The 17,256-nt window shown below is 52.5% G+C and overlaps 11 protein-coding genes across 11 annotated transcripts; 5 read left to right on the forward strand and 6 right to left on the reverse strand.

Moving 5' to 3' along the window:
• Positions 1-930: 930 nt before the first annotated feature.
• On the reverse strand, positions 931-3,070 carry SAICODRAFT_17056 (uncharacterized protein; the record flags this gene model as incomplete). Its single annotated transcript, XM_019165742.1, has 3 exons — positions 1,531-3,070; positions 1,241-1,479; positions 931-1,182 (listed from the first exon to the last, which is right to left on the reverse strand). Coding segments are annotated over exons 1-3 (1,683 nt in total), but the record flags the coding sequence as incomplete, so codon positions are not given.
• A 122-nt stretch (positions 3,071-3,192) lies between these two features.
• SAICODRAFT_88425 (S-adenosyl-L-methionine-dependent methyltransferase) lies at positions 3,193-5,025 on the reverse strand. The gene is made up of 4 exons (XM_019171556.1): positions 4,985-5,025; positions 4,819-4,930; positions 4,624-4,761; positions 3,193-4,551 (listed from the first exon to the last, which is right to left on the reverse strand). Exons 1-4 carry the CDS (start codon positions 4,999-5,001, stop codon positions 3,313-3,315), a joined length of 1,506 nt encoding a protein of 501 aa, XP_019026411.1. The 5' UTR covers positions 5,002-5,025; the 3' UTR covers positions 3,193-3,312.
• Positions 5,026-5,346: 321 nt separating this feature from the next.
• On the reverse strand, positions 5,347-5,625 carry SAICODRAFT_33339 (uncharacterized protein; the record flags this gene model as incomplete). Its single annotated transcript, XM_019168285.1, has 1 exon — positions 5,347-5,625. One exon carries the CDS (start codon positions 5,623-5,625, stop codon positions 5,347-5,349), a length of 279 nt encoding a protein of 92 aa, XP_019026412.1.
• Positions 5,626-6,984: 1,359 nt separating this feature from the next.
• Positions 6,985-7,795, reverse strand: SAICODRAFT_17059 (bola-like protein). Its single transcript, XM_019165743.1, has 3 exons — positions 7,553-7,795; positions 7,325-7,434; positions 6,985-7,260 (listed from the first exon to the last, which is right to left on the reverse strand). Exons 1-3 carry the CDS (start codon positions 7,737-7,739, stop codon positions 7,222-7,224), a joined length of 336 nt encoding a protein of 111 aa, XP_019026413.1. The 5' UTR covers positions 7,740-7,795; the 3' UTR covers positions 6,985-7,221.
• A 263-nt stretch (positions 7,796-8,058) lies between these two features.
• SAICODRAFT_69314 (uncharacterized protein) lies at positions 8,059-8,816 on the forward strand (the record flags this gene model as incomplete). The annotated part of the gene is made up of 3 exons (XM_019170467.1): positions 8,059-8,099; positions 8,288-8,592; positions 8,654-8,816. Exons 1-3 carry the CDS (start codon positions 8,082-8,084, stop codon positions 8,814-8,816), a joined length of 486 nt encoding a protein of 161 aa, XP_019026414.1. The 5' UTR covers positions 8,059-8,081.
• A 334-nt stretch (positions 8,817-9,150) lies between these two features.
• SAICODRAFT_23361 (dUTP diphosphatase) lies at positions 9,151-9,699 on the reverse strand (the record flags this gene model as incomplete). The annotated part of the gene is made up of 2 exons (XM_019166691.1): positions 9,151-9,499; positions 9,569-9,699. 2 exons carry the CDS (start codon positions 9,697-9,699, stop codon positions 9,151-9,153), a joined length of 480 nt encoding a protein of 159 aa, XP_019026415.1.
• Positions 9,700-10,043: 344 nt separating this feature from the next.
• SAICODRAFT_52642 (DnaJ-domain-containing protein) lies at positions 10,044-11,031 on the forward strand (the record flags this gene model as incomplete). Its single annotated transcript, XM_019169158.1, has 2 exons — positions 10,044-10,124; positions 10,186-11,031. The coding sequence occupies 2 exons, from the start codon at positions 10,044-10,046 to the stop codon at positions 11,029-11,031; spliced, it is 927 nt and encodes a 308-aa protein (XP_019026416.1).
• Positions 11,032-11,338: 307 nt separating this feature from the next.
• SAICODRAFT_28964 (Frataxin) lies at positions 11,339-12,000 on the forward strand. The gene is made up of 2 exons (XM_019167278.1): positions 11,339-11,391; positions 11,447-12,000. Exon 2 carries the CDS (start codon positions 11,469-11,471, stop codon positions 11,952-11,954), a length of 486 nt encoding a protein of 161 aa, XP_019026417.1. The 5' UTR covers positions 11,339-11,391; positions 11,447-11,468; the 3' UTR covers positions 11,955-12,000.
• Positions 12,001-12,052: 52 nt separating this feature from the next.
• Positions 12,053-13,599, forward strand: SAICODRAFT_88439 (isocitrate dehydrogenase subunit I; the record flags this gene model as incomplete). Its single annotated transcript, XM_019171557.1, has 2 exons — positions 12,053-12,422; positions 12,596-13,599. Exons 1-2 carry the CDS (start codon positions 12,323-12,325, stop codon positions 13,597-13,599), a joined length of 1,104 nt encoding a protein of 367 aa, XP_019026418.1. The 5' UTR covers positions 12,053-12,322.
• Positions 13,600-13,776: 177 nt separating this feature from the next.
• On the reverse strand, positions 13,777-14,711 carry SAICODRAFT_52644 (uncharacterized protein; the record flags this gene model as incomplete). Its single annotated transcript, XM_019169159.1, has 2 exons — positions 13,777-14,205; positions 14,262-14,711. The coding sequence occupies 2 exons, from the start codon at positions 14,709-14,711 to the stop codon at positions 13,777-13,779; spliced, it is 879 nt and encodes a 292-aa protein (XP_019026419.1).
• Positions 14,712-15,033: 322 nt separating this feature from the next.
• SAICODRAFT_17066 (MT-A70-domain-containing protein) lies at positions 15,034-16,649 on the forward strand. Its single transcript, XM_019165744.1, has 2 exons — positions 15,034-15,566; positions 15,615-16,649. Exons 1-2 carry the CDS (start codon positions 15,103-15,105, stop codon positions 16,564-16,566), a joined length of 1,416 nt encoding a protein of 471 aa, XP_019026420.1. The 5' UTR covers positions 15,034-15,102; the 3' UTR covers positions 16,567-16,649.
• Positions 16,650-17,256: the final 607 nt, after the last annotated feature.

Genomic DNA, 17,256 nt, shown 5'->3' on the forward strand with positions numbered 1-17,256 from the left:
CTCATACTTCTCGCTTACAATTGTCATCATGGATGTTCCTTTACTTGTAGAACCTCACGATCTTTGCGGCTCTATTACTACGACTCTGGTAGGCTCTTCGGGGTGTATGGGTGAGATTGCTGCCCTTTTTGTTTTTCATCACCACAAAGAGGTCTGAACGGCGTGGGAAATATCACATGCGAGTGATACAGCGTTCACAGACAGCCAGAGTCAAGGTCAATTAACCCGATCTCTTATGCCTCTCAGTCATTCGTAATGATACATATTCAAATCTTTTCAGTCTTCAAGAACGATCGCATCCTTCACCGTTCCTCCTTTGCTACAACCTGACGACTTCTTGGTTCTCGTGGCCCTCTTAAAGGACCCTGCCGTGTCTTCCTTGCTACCAGAATCGGTAACCTTCCTTTCTGTCCCAAGTGTTTCTACCGCTAGTTGCGATTCAGGATTATACATCCCCACCTTCACAGTGCCCCTTCTCGCCGTCTTGCTCTGTATGTGTTCGCCTCTCACTTTAACGCCGACCATCCGCAACCCCTTGGTCATATCCGATGCGGCAGCTTCCCCAGGAAGGATGCCCCACGTGACGAATGTGGAATACCAAGAAGCTTCAGGTCTGTGCTGAGTAATGTGCAGGAACATCTGGTCAGGAACTATCGAAAAGTCGATGCTGGCGATTTGCCCCGATTGCACGGTGTACTCGTCTTCCTTCAGAGTTTGAGGGTGCATCGTATCAAGCTTCTTCAGAGCTATCACCTGGTCAGTAAACTTGAGGCCGTAACCGTGTGCGTTTATAACAGGACCATCACCAAAGCGAACCCACATCACGGGTAGGATCACTTCAGATGACGATGACACATTGTCCGGAAGACCAAGTGTATCTGATGCACGGCTTGATTGCGGTTGCGACATCAGTCCATTATATCCAACTGTCATGTATGGACCCACCTTCACGTTTCCGGGAGGCGTGCGTGACGGATAATGACCTGACATCTGCTTTACTTGCGGGGTAGGAGGTGTACCGTAGGGTTGATAGCGCCTCTTACTGCCATTATTCGATGGACGTGTGGGCTTCGAAGGTTGGCCCACATTGCGCAGTCCCACAAGTGCCGGTGTTTCGGAGACTGCAGCTTCGCCTATAGCTTTTCTCGGAAAGTTCGTTTTAGGTCCGGTGCTGGGGCTAGTCTAAACAGGGAACGTATCAGTTAAGCAGAAAAAGTAAGGCTTGCCAAATCCCACTCACTTCAAATGGCCTCAGCAGCTTTGGAATGTCATACACCACAACGGGCTGCCTCAACTGATCGTTTACGGAGGTTGGATGACGCCAGAAATCACTGTCGCAGATTATGCAGACATCGTACCCTCGAACAGCAGCAGCAACAGAAAGCGGCTGTCTAACTTCAGTCTCGTTCGAGACGACAGCGATAGTAACCCGACCTCTGAGATCGGGAAGGAGCTCAGTCGTCAACTGATGAACATCATCTGCATCATTTGGGTTAGCCCAAGTCAAACAAATTGAGTGCTAATACTTACCAATCAGGACCTTATTGGCCGGGTGTGATCCAGGCGGGCCATCGTAGACCAGATTGAGGAATATGTTGTTCATCTTTAGTGCTTCTGCAACATATGGATGCGTATGTGCTCTCGCAGCGTTCGCCCTCTTTGCATGTATGTTGATACTTCTCACCAACACCCCGGAATACGTGCCCTTCGACAACCAGGTCTTTGCCAGTCCCTGAATCAGCATGGGGGTCACCATGATAGCACCAGAGATTCCGAAGCAACTCTCGGCATCGATGAATAGGTGTAGTTGCTTTGGAGGTTGATGGAGGAGTTCGGCGGAGGGAGAGATTCCAGTAACCTCCAGGGTGCTGAACTCAAACTTAAGACGGGAGAAGAAAGGAAACCGACCTCCGTTTATCTGAGCTTTTTCAGCGTACTGTTGAAAGAGATGCTCGTTGTTGTAGCTGTGCCTGTATGGAGCCCAGCGCATGCTATCCGCTCGTACCATTTGCTGAGCGAAGGTATGATCATCATACTGTACCAATTGCGGAGCCAATGGCGCGGCCTGAACGGGGATAACCATCGAGTCGCTGCGTTTCCTCTGCGAAGGCTGTACAAGCTCAGGCCAGACTAGAGCTTGCTTTGGGCCACGACCATGCTCGAGCGCAGACATGAGCCCTGCGAAAGACGGAACAGCCGATTTTCCGGCGGGTATCAACGGGTTGATCGGACTGACTGGCGAGATAGGGGCAGGCTCCAAGATGAGCGGAGGCATTGGCCCTGCACTGATTTCCTGCTGAGGCCTGATATTCTCAAACGCAATTGGATATTCCTCCTCTGGTGGTGTATGGATGGACGCAGATGATTGGAGACCGCCCCGTTCAGAGAACCTGTCTTCTGGCTCCTCCATATGCTTCCGCTGATCGATTGCCTCCACCAACAAATCGAAACCACTGGCACCGGTGCCACGATTACTCGAATTTACGGAAGGCGACCGTCCTTCATCGCGCTCTTGGCGACGGAAAGGATCAGTCATCTCATCCTGTGGTTGCGTAGTGTTGTGTAGGTACTCTTTGTACAGATGTATGTTGTCGCCCATAGGTGTTGGCTCAGTGGCTCCAAACGCTCGCCGATGACTTGCTATCAACTTCTCAGAAACCTCCTTCTTTTCTTCCTCTGACCGTAAGGAAAATTTGCCACTGGTGTCTATAGTCTGAACCATCCGGATCAACAAGCTTGAGAACAAGAGGAGATGGAGGGTGAAATGATAAGTTGCTTGCGTACGTAACCACAGCAGCTGAGCGGGCCACAGCCGGTTGGTCTTGACATTTGTTCCATTTAAGGTTCTGATCCAGACTTTGCGCGTCAGTGAAACCACGGTCCTCCTCCGATATGAATACACGACGCTTGGGCCGTCATCAGGACTTCCAAATAGATTGCAGAGTGCAGAGTGCAGACTGGGCCTCTGTCCTCTGGTCACATACCGGCCCGACGATACAGATACAATATTTCCCTTCAGTGGAATGTGCCAACCGAAGCAAGGCCCAGAAGGGCGTCGTGTTTTGGGAGCGCGACGTAAATTTGCTTGCATTGGCAGACGGGCGGCGGCTCGGGCCCGAATTCGAAGCCGCGACGTCGTGGGAAGATCTTGGCTATGGTACGCATCGTGAGAAATGCAACGTGTATGAAGAAACTTCGCAACTTCAGTTTTTGTATTCTATAACCAACCTAGATATTTCACAAATCTTATGCAAATGCTGGCAAATCAAGCAATGCAACGTCCTTCTTTTCGGTCACGCCTTTCTTCCCCGCTTACATCCAGAACCACTTCTTCAATCCCTGAAGAGGGGTCTTCAAGCTCCACTGAGTAGAAACACCGTTAACACGGTGGAAGCCGTTCAAGTTCTTGTGCAACACAATCTGGTAGCAAGTAGCACTTCCCTGCCTAGAGATGATGGTAGAGTAGGACAAGAAGTATACCCAAATACGGTACCAGCGCTCTCCGTACTTGGCCTTGATCTTCTCCTCGTTACCCTGCCAGTTACGGAGCCAGCGCCAGAGGGTAGCAGAGTAGTGAACACCAATGGTGTCAACACCCTTAACCTCAAATCCAGCACCCTCAAGAGAGTCGATGAACCATCCGAGAGGAGTAGAGGCATCGGCACCAGGGAAAATGTACTTGTTCATGAACAATCCCCAGATCAAGTCCTCGTACTGCCAAGACTTACGGAGACCAGCGATCTGGAGGTAGAAAATACCGTCGTCGTCGAGCATGTCGTAGACCTGACGGAGGAAAGAGTGGAAGTGACGGACACCGACGTGCTCAGCCATCTCGAGACATGTGATCTTGTTGTACTTGCCCTCAGGAACGGGAATGTCACGGTAGTCCATGCACAAGATACGAGCCTGAGAGGGGTCAACGCCAACCTTGGCGATCTGCTCCGTACCCCACTTGGTCTGGTTACGACCGAGAGTAATACCAGTAACATCGGCACCATACTGAGAAGAAGCGTACGCGGTGAGAGTTCCCCATCCACACCCAATGTCGAGCAAAAGCTCTCCCTTCTTCAACTCAATCTTCTCACAAACGACACGAAGCTTGTTATCCTGCAACTCCTCCAAAGACTCCTCACGCTCGGTGTCAGAGATAATACCAGAGGTGTAGATCATCCTCGGTCCCAAAAACCACGCGTAAAAGTCATCTCCACGGTCGTAGTGTCCGCGAACCTGCTCCTCATCCTGGGAACGAGAGTGGATGAGGACCTCGGGGATCATGCCGGTCAAGAAAAACTTGAACAAAGAAAGGGTGAAACGGAAGGAAGCCCAGTCGTGGCGGTACTCCATGGCCTCATGGGGGTCGATACGGAAGTCAACGAGCTCGTCAAAGTACATCTCGTGGAAGGTCTCCATGGGGATCTTACGGTTACCACGGTAACGGGCGGCATCGGAGGGGTTCTTGAAGGTGAGGTAGTGCTCGACACCACGGTTAGGGAAGCGAGCCTTCTCGTTCAAGCGACCACCGGTGCAGGAAGCGATGTACCAGAATGTCACCTACACACCACACGTGTCAGCACCATCATCCAATTGCAATTGCGTCGCGTACACGGACGGCGAGGGACATACCAAGACAGGGATAAAAGTTGCAATCAAGAAGAAAATGTAAGTGAACTTTCCACCGCCAACCTTGTACGTGAAGTAAGCCGGGACACCGGCAATCAACCCGAAAAGGAGCTTGTTGCTGAACGTGTGCGTTCCAGGACCCTAAGCAAAAGCACCATCAGCATCCATTTCCATACAGCGATGAAGGCATGTGCATACCTCAGCGGGCAAAGGCGCATTGGGGATAGTAGGCGAACCCGTAGTCGGAACACCATACTCGGCATTAATCGGCGCCGGCGCCTTAGCAGCCGGAGTCTCGATGAAGAGGTCGCTACGACGTATCAATTAGCATTCAATCACCCACTTCCTCGACGATTGACCTCACCTGTTGATAGCGGCCATCGCAATTGAGTGTCGAGATGAGCGTGAATCCGGGAGCCAGCCAATGTCACGCCGAGATTTCGGCTCGGTAGGTAGCGCGTCAACGCGATGGTCAGGGGTGGGAATAAACATATGCCTCGATCGGTATTTGTATTATATTATTGCTCAATTAACTCGAAACGTATGTGCGAAAGCTTATTCTAATGAACAATCAAAGAGTCTTCGAGTCCATACGCTCAACATCTTTCTCCAATAAGGCCTCTCGCAATCTTGTGTAACCATTATACCCGCAATAACAATACTTTCTGTCGCTTCCCTTTCCACTCCATCTTCACCCGCATCCCTCACCAAACACTGACACTCACTTTATTTACCCAACAAATCCTCCAAGTACGCACTCGGCGTCGGCCTCCTCCCACCCTGCCCATCCTCCCTAAAAGTAGGCTGCGGCGGCAACAACCCCTCTGCAGCCGCCCCCGGACTCGAATGTCCACTCCTCCCACTGGCACCCTGCGGACTCAACACCGGACTCTCCGGATCAAGACTTGCCGAGAAAGAGGAGTAGCGGGGTTGAGCTGGGGTAAATGGTGCAGGTGTGGGGAGATACACGCCCGAGGTGTTAGGGACGTATGCGGAAGACCGCATTCCCGCCGCACTCGTAGCAGGAGAGAAAAACACGGATCCGTTCGGTGTACCGACATTCTTCGCCCTTCCACTCGACAACGCGTCCAAAGACATCGCACTCGCCGCTCCCTGCCCATAAAACCCTCCCCCAACACCACCATCCATCTCATCCGCCCCAGGAACCGGGGTATGCTTGTGCGTGCTCTTGTTGAGACTATACGCGACCCAGAAGCGCCAGCCCACGACGCAGAGGAAGAGAGCGAGGAGGACGACGCCGAAGATGATGAAGACGGTGCCTTCGGGGGCGGTGGAGTCTTGAGTCCAGGGGTTGTCACGCGTGACGGGGACGGTTGCGGCGGCGTAGATTGGGATACCGTCGGTGAGGGTTGGGAGGTCGAGCTTCGGAAGGGTGTTGGTGCTGGAAGAAGTCGATGTTGTCGTTCCGCTTCCGCTTGAGGTGAAAGATGAGGAAGATGAGGACTCGGTGGTGGTAGAGATCGAGGGCAAATCAGTAGATGATGTGCTCGTAGTCTCAGTCGAGGTAGACGAAGAAGACGTAGAAGAGGTAGAAGTACTCGTCGTGGAGGTAGTCGTCGGCGTACTCGTTGTCTCCTCCGAACTAGAACTAGTCGTGCTCGTACTACTTGTTGTCGTCGGCGTAGACGTCGTAGTCTCCTCACTACTCGTGCTCGTGGTACTCGTCGTAGTGGGAGTACTCGTAGTTGTAGGCGTGTCCGTCGTCGTCGGGCTCGTGTTCGTCGTTGCAGCTGTTGTGGCTGTGGTTGCGGTGTTCCGATTCGTGACCGTGGTCGTATCCTGAGCATATACTACCGCTGCCTGCAAGAGGAGCGGCACCAAGACTGTTGCGTACGGTATTCTCATCGTGGTCTTGTCTTCCACTCGACTGTATGCTGCCAAATGGTTGAGGATGGAGGTTTGGCGGTCAGTTTCCCCTTCGCTGTCTGCGGCTGCACTGTTTGTGTTAGGAGGCGCTCCTGGCGTCGTTGGCATGCACCACAATAGATGGAGGTTACTATAAATAGACCATCCATGGTAGAGAGAGGGATGATGGTAGATTGCGTTTGGGGAGTTTAAAATGATTATTGAGATTGGACTACGACTTCTGGGCATTTTGAACCGTTTCATGTCATGGCATCTCATGCACTGCGGACGGGCCGGGCCGGGGTGTATGTATGAGCATGGCAACGGCCCGAAGTCACGTTTCAAATTTCGAATGTGAAGGTTTGTAAGTTGACGTTGCTGAAATGTGACGTGCGTACACTCTGTGAATCGGGCGGGTCGTTCTTCGTGTTATGCTCTTGGGCATTGAAGTGAAGTGGAATACGCTCGTGCTGATTGGGCCATAACGATTGGAAGACCGGGGGCAGTCTGGATGTGCCAAGGTAGGAGTTCTCGGGCTCAATTAGTAGATAGGAGTGCGCTTGTTCCTCTCCATCGTGCGTTGCTCCGCTTCGAGTTCACCGCGGGCACAAGAGACCCGCCATATCCTTCGCGTTCGCACTCCAGCGTCCATCTCCACCACCACAGGGTATAATATCTTGCGTCTTCGCTGTATTTCCTCTCCCACTGTCATCCACCGTCTCATCAAACTTGCATTTACTCAACCTTCGTCACCAACTGCAACCCGTGCCAACCCTAAACATCCACTACATTAGCAACCTTATCCAATAGCTCTTCCTCTTCTCAAAGCTGGACTCACCTTAATCTCCTCCTTCAAAATCTCATTCACCATCCGATGCTGCTTAACAACATTGATCCCCTTGAACTTCTTTGACGCGATTTCGATTGTGTACATGGAGCCGCAGCCACCTATATTCACCCATTAGCCCCTGTCCTTCAACTTCACTTGCACCAAGCCTTACAGCTCGGAGCTCGGACTCTGAGGGTGGGGAATGAGGCCCCTCGCAAGGCTCGGAGTAGCACATACCAGACGTATCCCGCACATACAACCTACTCGGCTCCAACTGTTCCGCTAACTTGACGTGAATTGCACGCTCGCCCTCTGACATGTGATCTGGGACCTCGGAGCTATAGGCTCTGAATCTTGGTAGTGCGGAGGGAGTAGCGAGGGAGCGGGTGATGAGTGTTCTTGATGAGCGGGCGAGGGAGAACATGATGGGAGAGTTGAAGGTGATTTGGCCGCTGTTTTGGAGATTTCTGGGTTATTTCGTAACGAAGATACGGGGAGAGGAGGGGGTGCATAAAGAGCGTCTCACCTTGACAAACTTCAAGATTTATACATGGGAAGGGGCCCAAAATCGTTAACAACATTTCGAATGGTTTTAAGCGCAAAGATTACTCCAATTCACTACCGCTTAGCATCACCTTTCACATGTTGTGCACCTTCCCTCTATAGCTAGTCCCCCAGAGCTGCAGTGTCCGCCGCGGCCGTCACTCAACAGCATTCAGTCCAACCAAATAACTCCAACGACTCCTATACCTCAATTACAATAACAATGGACAAGATCAAGGAGGTATGTTATCCTTTTTCTTCACTGGAAGTGATGTTTGGTGCTGTTGTTGCTTCCTGGGGTGTGGGCTGTAAAGGGGGGGGGGGAAGCATACATGCCCTCTTCCACCACCTCCAGCACCCGGGAGAGACAGGGCACCAGCATACAGCCAGCAATCACGAGAAAGAAGGTCACTGACTAAGTTTTAACAGAAAATCAATGCCATCCGCGCCGAAGCCGACGCTGCAAACGCCCGCGCCGACGAAGCCACTTCCAAAGCCAAATCCCTCGAACTCGAATCCCTTCAAAAAGACCAAGAAATCCAATCCCTCCAACACAAACTCCAACTCCTCGAATCCGAAGTCGAGAAGCTTGAGGGTGTCGTCGCGGACCACAAGGCGAACGCGGATGATGAGAGTGGGCAGCGGACGCTCGTGGAGGGGTTGCAGAGGAAGGTGCAGTTGCTTGAGGAGGAGTTGGAGGGAAATGATAAGAGCTTGAGGGAGACGACGGAGAAGTAAGTCATAAACCTGGGATGAAGTTTTTACGGGGATGTATGCTGATTGGTAAGTGGATAGGCTTCGTCAGGTCGATGTCAAGGCCGAGCACTTTGAGCGTAAAGTCTCCACTCTTGAGGCCGAGCGCGACGCCCTCGAGAAGAAGTACGAGGAGATGGTCGAGAAGTACACCGCCGCCAAGAACGAGTTGGATGAGGTCAACAAGCAGTTGGAAGATCTCTGACTTTCTACGCCCCCGACTGCTGAGAGGAGTGTGAAGTGGATGAATGCGCGTAATGTCAGAAGAAGGAAGAATACGAATGGACTTGCGATGGTTGAGGAGAGGTTATTGGAGGTGAGGAGGGGGGTTGTGAAGGTTGCGGGGAAGAGTGAGACGTGGGTATTGTTGTGTGCTGTTATTGCTGCGTGGGTTTATTGCTTATAAAGGGAACCGGGGTTCGTTCATGCTTCAATAATTGCAAGTGTTCCATTGATTGTGTATTGCGGGTATATTGACTCATAAGTCCCTTCTCTGTCTAAATGCAAATGCTCAATCCCCTCAATGCGCTCGTAAGATCTTAATTGGCCAACGCAACACCCGTCGATCCAAAACCCCCAGCACCCCTCATCGTTTCCTCCAAACTCTCAACCTCAACTACCTCCGGCGTCCAAATCCTCTCCAAAACCAACTGTGCCACGCGATCACCCTCCTTAATCTCGAAATCGACGTCACCAAAGTTAAACAACAAAACCTTCACCTCACCACGGTAATCGGCGTCGATGACACCAGCACCGACGTCGATGAAGTTCTTCGCGGCGAGGCCGGAGCGGGGGGCGATGCGGCCGTAGGTTCCGGGAGGGACGGCGATTGCGAGGGAGGTTGGGACGAGACCTTTGCCTTTTGCTGCAATAGTCACTGGGCCGGATCTGCCTCACTCTCAGTAAGTCTTCTATTCTTGGAGCAGAAGGGAACACGGGTGGAGAGGGGAAACATACGCGTACAAATCATACCCAGCAGCCAACGCGGATCCACGCGTAGGCGCACGAGCTCCTGGCCCGAGTTTTTGGATGAGAAGGGAGGTTTGCGTGAAGGGAGCAGCTTGAGCAGTGGTGGATTCGGTGGTCATCTTGAGTTTCTTGGGGGTGGGTTCTTGGGACATGTAGAAGCTGTGGTGTGCAGGGAGGGAGAGATGGGAGGAGACGCGACCTGCAATTGAGGTTAATTGAACGGGGGACGCGAGGAAGGGGTCGCGTGGGAAGGACCCTGAAGATGGGATGTGCAAGGGAAAGACATTGAACAAAAACGAAAACACAATTTACGCCTTATCTCGCTCTTTCCTGGGCGGAAAAAGTTGTGGGCGTCCGAGTGCCGTCACGCGTTCCTCGGGGCACCTTCACAGCGTTACCCTGCAGCTGCTCGTTTCACCAACTTTATTCCTGAACACCAACGAACTACCCAATTGCAATTGCAATGCGGTTGACCTCCATCTTCTGCGTTTTCGCAGTCGTATTCGCGACATTAGTTGCTGCCTGGACTGAGGCTGACTACGAGGTATGCCTATTCTTCTCGTCTTCACTCTTACTTTGATCTCATCCTAATGCCGTTTATACAGATCTTCGACCTCGCTGCCTCCCTCGAGACCCATGAAGGCCCCGGCACAACCTTTTACTCCTTCCTCAAAGTCCCCAAGTCCGCAGACCTAGAAGCCATCACCAAGGCCTACCGAAAACGCTCCCTCGCCCTCCACCCCGACAAGAACCGCGGCAAGAAGGGTGCTCACGAGCGTTTCGCACGTCTTGGTGTCGTCACCCAAATCCTCCGTGATGGTGAGAAAAGGGCAAGATACGACCATTTTTTGAATAATGGCTTCCCGAGGTGGAGAGGTACGGGTTATTATTATTCGAGGTTTAGGCCGGGGTTGGGGAGTGTCTTGTTAGGACTTTTGGTTGCTGGGAGTGCGGCGCAGTATGGGGTTCATGTGCTTGTCGCTAAGCAGAATCGTGGACGGCTGGAGAGACATGTCCGTGAGGCACGGGGGATGGCGTGGGCGAGTTCTGGAGGCTTACCAAATGGCCGCAAGATGAAGGTCACGAACCCGGAGACTGGACATGCGTTCGTTGTAGATGGCAAGAGTGGTGATGTGTTTTATGTCGATGACTTTGGGGAGGAACACTTTGTCGACGTTAATGAGGTCGAGGGACCATCCTTCAAACGCACAATGCTCGTGCAGCTCCCGAAGTTGATCTGGAGAAAGACGATTGGTGGGTGGATTAGACGTCCTGACGAAGAGGGCGAGCCGGCATTTGGGGAGAGTGAGACGGAGGATGGGGAGGTTGTCGTTGTGAAGCAGATTGAGGCTGAGAAGAATGGCAGTGGGACCAGTACGCCGAAGGAGACAAAGGTTTTGGAGAGTGGGAGGGTTGTTGGAGCGAGGAAGAGGAGGGGTGGTAAGAAGTAGATGTGGATTTACATGAGTTTTGGATGAAAACATGCCGTGAGAGTTTGAGGATTTGAGTTATGTGCATACCGTTCATGTCACAACCGCACCGTGTAATACGATACTCACGACGCCAAATAAGTGCTACTGAGTATAAGGTGACCGAGGAGATTGCACACTGCAAGCATCCAGTCCATTTTCACCCATCCATTATCAGATCATCAAAAGCTGACAGGTCTGCCAGCTGCGTCGGCTGCATTGCGCGAGACGCGGGGTGCATGGTGAAATCCAAGCAAGACGTTCGCCTACGAACACCTCAACGGTTATCCCTCCTGCAACTGCTGTCATCGACCTTGATCGAGTCCGTACATCTTCAAATAGGTGGAAGCCAGAACCACGGAGTTCGCTATGCGACGGTGCTGATTGTATTCCACAGTGCCACATCTTCATAGCCCACGATGCACCGAGCTCTTTTGCGACTTCCTCTCCGAGCCTTGTCTCGCCAGCAACCCTCAAGATCCATCATCTCAAGACCAGCCCTCGCTCCCCTTCCCTCACGACCCCACTGCTTCTCTGTCCGCTTCTCCTCCTCCCTCTCCCCCGGATCCTACCATGCCATCGCCGACAACACAATGGATTCCCTAACCCGCACCCTCGAAGAACTCCTCGAAACCACTGATTCCGAAGAAATGGACGTCGAGTGCACTAGTGGGGTGTTGACACTCAAATTGGGAAGGGAGCACGGGACGTATGTTATCAACAAGCAACCACCGAATCAGCAGATTTGGTTGAGTAGTCCGACGAGTGGGCCGAAGAGATATGATTGGGATGGCGGGAGTAAGAGATGGGTTTATGGACGGGATGGGAGTTCGTTGAGGGGGTTGTTGGAGGAGGAGTTGAATCCGATCTTTGAGGAGAAGGTGGAGTTCGAGGAGGGTGTGTAGGACACTACGGACTACCTGAATGGACGGAGACAACGGAGAGTGAATACGGAAGAAAGAAGAAGCGGTGAAAGCCCCGGATCACGTAGGAGGAGGGGTCGGGGGCCGAGACATGACATTTCTAGCGAGGCGTTTGATCTTTCACCATGAGCATCCCAAACTCGGGTAACCACACCCAATATGACATTTTAAACAAAAAATAACAAACATTTCTCCTCTTTACCCTCCAATTTATCGTCCCATTCCCTCTCGCTCCCGTCTCCCCGGAGCACCGGGACCTGTGGCTTGCCCTCAAGCAAATCCGCATCACCGCGTCCCGGGCTCTCCGACGTACCAACTCCACCCTCCGAACAAAAAAATAGAACCCGAAGATGCTCAGATCGGCTACCTCACGCTTCACCCAGATCCCTTCCCGTGGACTCGCCACGGTCGCTCCGGCTTTGCCTAAGAAGATTGGGGGAAAGTACACTGGTATGTTCATGAGGTTTGATGCTGGATGGTGATAACACTTGAGGACAATTGGTGATCTCGCTGGCGGGGGATGCGAGCCCCGCGCCGGGAGGTTCCAGTTGTCCGGTCTTGTTCATTTCCGGTGTCTGTCTAGTTTGATGAAGTGCGGTTGGCTGACTGAGATGTGGTTACAGTTACTCTTATCCCTGGTGATGGTATCGGTCTCGAGGTTGCCGAGTCTGTGAAGCAGGTCTTCAAGGCAGAGGGTGTTCCCGTCGAGTGGGATCAGGTCGACGTCACCGGTATCAACTCCACCGGCAAGGCCAACGTCAAGTTCCGGGAATGTATCGAGTCTCTGAAGCGCAACAAGGTCGGTCTTAAGGGTATTTTGTTCACCCCCCTCGAGCGTGGTGGTCACCAATCCTTCAACGTCGCCCTCCGTCAGGAACTCGACACCTACGCTTCCCTTGTCTTGATCAAGAACATCCCCGGCTACGAGACCCGTCACAAGGATGTCGACTTTGCTATCATTCGTGAGAACACTGAGGGTGAGTATTCTGGTCTTGAGCACTCTTCCGTCCCTGGTGTCGTTGAGTCCCTCAAGATCATCACCCGTGCTAAGTCTGAGCGCATTGCTCGTTTCGCATTCGACTTTGCCCTCAAGAACAACCGCAAGAAGGTCACTGTCGTCCACAAGGCCAACATCATGAAGCTCGCGGATGGTCTCTTCCGTCAAGTTTTCAACGAGGTCGCTCAAGACTACCCCACCATCCAGACCTCCGACCTCATTGTCGACAACGCCTCTATGCAGGCAGTCTCCAAGCCCCAACAGTTCGATGTTTTGGTCATGCCCAACCTTTACGGTTCCATCATTTCCAACATCGGTGCCGCCCTCGTCGGTGGACCCGGTGTCGTCCCCGGATGCAACGTCGGCCGCGAGTTCGCCGTTTTCGAGCCCGGATGCAGACACGTCGGTCTTGACATCATGAACAAGAACCAGGCTAACCCCTCTGCTTTGTTGTTGTCTTCCGCTATGATGCTCCGTCACCTCGGTTTGGATGACTACGCTAACCGTATCACTGATGCCACTTACTCTGTCATCTCTAATGGTGCTTCGAGGACGCGCGATATGGGTGGTAACTCTACTACCCAGGAGTTCACCAAGGCTATTCTTGACCAGCTCGAGAAGACTGCTTAAGCGATGGACTGAGTGAAGTGGGGGTGTGAGGAAGAAGGAGAAGGAGGTGGACAGATGGTATTGCCTATATCTGATTTATCATGTGTCGCGGGTGGAGGCAGAACATAAAAAATACGAAGACTTTATAATATGCTCATACGCTATGCGTCCGTGTCCTTTCCTACCTTACTTGAATTTCTATAGTTCATACCGGTTCCCATTGGTCCAAGGACCGAGAAGCATGCCAAACCCAACCATCCCACCAACCAACGCCGCTCTATACGCATACTTCTTCCACCCCCTCAACTCACTTCCAGTCTCCGGCAACCCCATAACATTACACAACGTATGCACTGCAACACAAGCCCACGTACTCCCCGTCCTCAACCACACGAAACTCGCAAACCACCCAAACAAGGTCGTGTACGTGAACTGGAACAACGTCCTAAACAAGGCGACAGAGAGGAGCACCTCTGAGTGCGTGAGGCGGAATTCGTAGAAGTGGTGGATGTGGGCGAGGCCGAAGAAGAGGGGGGTATAGAAGATGATCTTTGTGCGGGATTCGTGGGCGAGGAGATGGAGGGGGATAACACAAGCGCGGAAGACAAGTTCTTCGGTGAAAGGACCCTGTGGCATTCTTGTTAGTTTTCGCATCGCTTGTCTGTGTGTGGAGGGCGACATACGATGATGTAGTTTCTCCATCCAATCCAGGAGGTAAGATTCTCCTTGACGTTCCCGGGAAAGAACCGCAATCCGTTCTCCCAGATCAACCACTTAACGAGCGGTCCGATATACAATACACAAACTAATCCCAGCGCACGGTTGACATCCCCACACGTGCCCTCACCAAACCCAAGAACACGGAGTCCGCCATGCCAAAGATCCTCATACCGGCTCTTCGCGTATATCGCGGTCAAGGAGGTGGAAATCAGACATGCAACTGTAACGGAAAGTGCGCGGAGTTTGATGATTTGTGGAGAGTCTTTTGAGAGGGTCGGGGTTGGACGCGAGCGGGGGTGGATGTAGAGAATGCCAACGTAGAGGGCGGTATGAAGGGCGGAGAGGAGGGAGGCTTGAGAGGGAGTTAGGATTGGGTCGGTTGCGAGGCCGATGATCTTTTCGAGGTTGTCCATGATGAAGATCGACAGGGAGGATGTCTGGGTCTGAAGGGAGGTTTTGAGGTTTAGAGTTTGAGGTTGCAGCGACGGCTGGACTACGCGCGCAGCCTTTGACGTCGGAGTCAATTGAGAATAATAGAGAGCCGAGAAGATACTCGGTACCGGTATACCGGTTACCTGTACGAAAACTTGTTGGACGGAGGTAGCTTTTTCAATAGATTACAGTTCAGACAAGCATTTTGACGATGTGACATCTGGAACACGTGCACGTGCGTGGCCCATACCGGCAGCGGTCTCGGACCGGGATAGAGTTTAATCTCATTACGGCAACCTCACTCAACCATGAGATTGTTTTGGAGCAGGATAATAGCACTTCAACGCGTTGTATTGACTGTGTTGGGCAGACATGAGTACCCCGGGGATGACGAAGCGTGAGAACAATAATGGTGCCGACCACGACCGCCTGATCCAACTTCTCAAGAAGCGTTCCGAGCGCCGTCGAGCAAAACTTGACCTTCCATCTCCTCCACCAGCTCCGAAATTCACACCTCAACCACCTCCTCCCTCGCAAGCCCAAGTACAGCAGCCCCAAATCCTCATCAAAGACGGCTCAATCATCAATGACTACTCCCTCCACTTCGTTCAAACGTCCCACCGCCCCCAATCCTACATCCGTAACGCAACTCTCGAATCCCGTTTCGAAGGATACCCGAAACTAGCTCGTCTGGCACGGCTGAAGCAGAAATTGGTGGAAGAGCGTGCACATCCGCCTATGAGTTTACGGTGGGATGAGCAGGGTGAGGACTTGAGGGATGTATTAGGGGTTAGGAGGGGAGTTAGATTTGATGTTGTGGTTATTGATGCAACGAGGTAGCCCAAAACGTGACATTACCATAAGTTTCGCTGACTGGTTTACAGTCCTGAACACCACCCGGAACAGCTGTTCCACCTCCCGGTCCCGGACCTCATCTCAACTCCGTCCTTCCTCTACATATGGGTCAACACACCGTGTCTGGAAACAGGGCGCCAACTCCTAACTCACTGGGGCTTCCGTCGTGCCGAGGATGTCGTTTGGTGCAAAACCACCCCAGACCCCACCTCCGACAGCCAACCCTGGGAATCCGGCCCCTTCGTAAGCTCAAAAGTCCACTGCCTCATGGGCATAAAAGGCACAGTCCGCCGCAGCACAGACACCCACCTAATCCACTGCAACGTCGACACAGACACTATCCTCGCCCCATCGCCACCACCTTCGACACCACACGCCAAACCCACCGAACTGTACCACATCATCGAGAACTTCTGTCTCGGGCGTCGACGTCTCGAGATCTTTGCGACGGATGCAAGCTTGAGGAGGGGGTGGGTTAGTGTGGGACGGGAGATGACACGGACGACGTGGGACGTTGAACGATGGTTGGAAGGATTGGTGGAGGGGGGTACGGGCAGTGTGGTGGGGTTTGATGGGGAGATTGAGATGTTGAGGCCGAAGAGTCCGGTGCCGAAGGGGCAGCAGCACATGAGGCACGGGATGGGGGGTCAGCAGTCGCAGCAAATGGGCATGGGAGCGGGGATGATGCAACCTCAGCAAGGTATGTACATGGGTGGACAAGTGGCGATACCAGGCAACGGGATGCAAATGCCCATGGCAATGCCGAGTCAGTATGCGATGCCAAACATGGTACAACCGCATATGATGGGAATGGGAATGCCGATGCAGCCCATGCCTATGACACCACAAATGGCTGCTCAAATGCAGATGCAATACCAACAGCAGCAACGACAACAACTACAATACCAGCACTATATGAACCAACAAGCCTACAACAACGGATGGAACCAATGGGGTCAGGGATACGGTTATCAACAGTAGCTATCACCCATATGCGTATTGTTATCACAACCACACCTTGGTGGTTAACCATCCTTAATATATACATTCACTCTCACCCATCCTCGGCAAGCTCGGTATTCCCATGTTTGGATCGGTCGCGAGCCATGAGGGATAAACTCACAGTCGGACTAACCATGTGCTTGGACAACGGTCTGCTGAGGGTGAGTAGGCTAGAACAGGTATAAGCCAGAACAGTAGTATTGGTAACTAGCAACTAAGAGGACGAGCCTCGTATACCCTTATATATATGCATGGTGCCTGGGCTAAGCCTTTACGAAATAGGCGGCCCACACCGCGGACGTACAGCCGAGCGCTCTTCCAACCGCAACGTGGGAACCGCAAGCTTCACCTCGACGAGCACAGCAGTAGCGAGGATAAGCACGGTCTGCCTTGATCTGCTTCACGGCGGATCATGCCTTCATACTCTCACATGCACTATAGTTTGTGCATCTGGACCGAGTCTCGGCTATCTCGCACTATAGCACCCACATGCGCCGCCGAAGCAAACCAACGCGTCGGATGATGCGGCGTCGCAAAAAAAAAAGTGCGAGCTGACTAAACCGAAAACGTACTTGTTTCTTAGTGATGAAATCTGACAAATCCAAGTTAGCCACGATGATACGCGTAGTACCTAGGTACGGAGTCTGGTGCGTTTAAAAGGGTGTGGGC

Source organism: Saitoella complicata (genome assembly GCF_001661265.1).
Source record: "Saitoella complicata NRRL Y-17804 unplaced genomic scaffold SAICOscaffold_3, whole genome shotgun sequence".
NCBI classification, from domain to species: Eukaryota; Fungi; Ascomycota; class Saitoellomycetes; order Saitoellales; family Saitoellaceae; genus Saitoella; species Saitoella complicata.

Coding starts and splice junctions, on each gene's coding strand:
- SAICODRAFT_88425 (XM_019171556.1), bottom strand. Junction 4,762..4,818: donor ATGCGCCTTTGCCCGCTGAG/GTATGCACATGC, acceptor GCTTTTGCTTAG/GGTCCTGGAACGCACACGTT. Junction 4,552..4,623: donor CAACTTTTATCCCTGTCTTG/GTATGTCCCTCG, acceptor TGTGGTGTGTAG/GTGACATTCTGGTACATCGC.
- SAICODRAFT_17059 (XM_019165743.1), bottom strand. CDS start 7,739: ATGTTCTCCCTCGCCCGCTCATCAAGAACACTCATCACCCGCTCCCTC. Junction 7,435..7,552: donor GTATGTGCGGGATACGTCTG/GTATGTGCTACT, acceptor GGGTGAATATAG/GTGGCTGCGGCTCCATGTAC. Junction 7,261..7,324: donor TTTTGAAGGAGGAGATTAAG/GTGAGTCCAGCT, acceptor GTGGATGTTTAG/GGTTGGCACGGGTTGCAGTT.
- SAICODRAFT_28964 (XM_019167278.1), top strand. CDS start 11,469: ATGCACCGAGCTCTTTTGCGACTTCCTCTCCGAGCCTTGTCTCGCCAG.
- SAICODRAFT_17066 (XM_019165744.1), top strand. CDS start 15,103: ATGAGTACCCCGGGGATGACGAAGCGTGAGAACAATAATGGTGCCGAC. Junction 15,567..15,614: donor GTGGTTATTGATGCAACGAG/GTAGCCCAAAAC, acceptor ACTGGTTTACAG/TCCTGAACACCACCCGGAAC.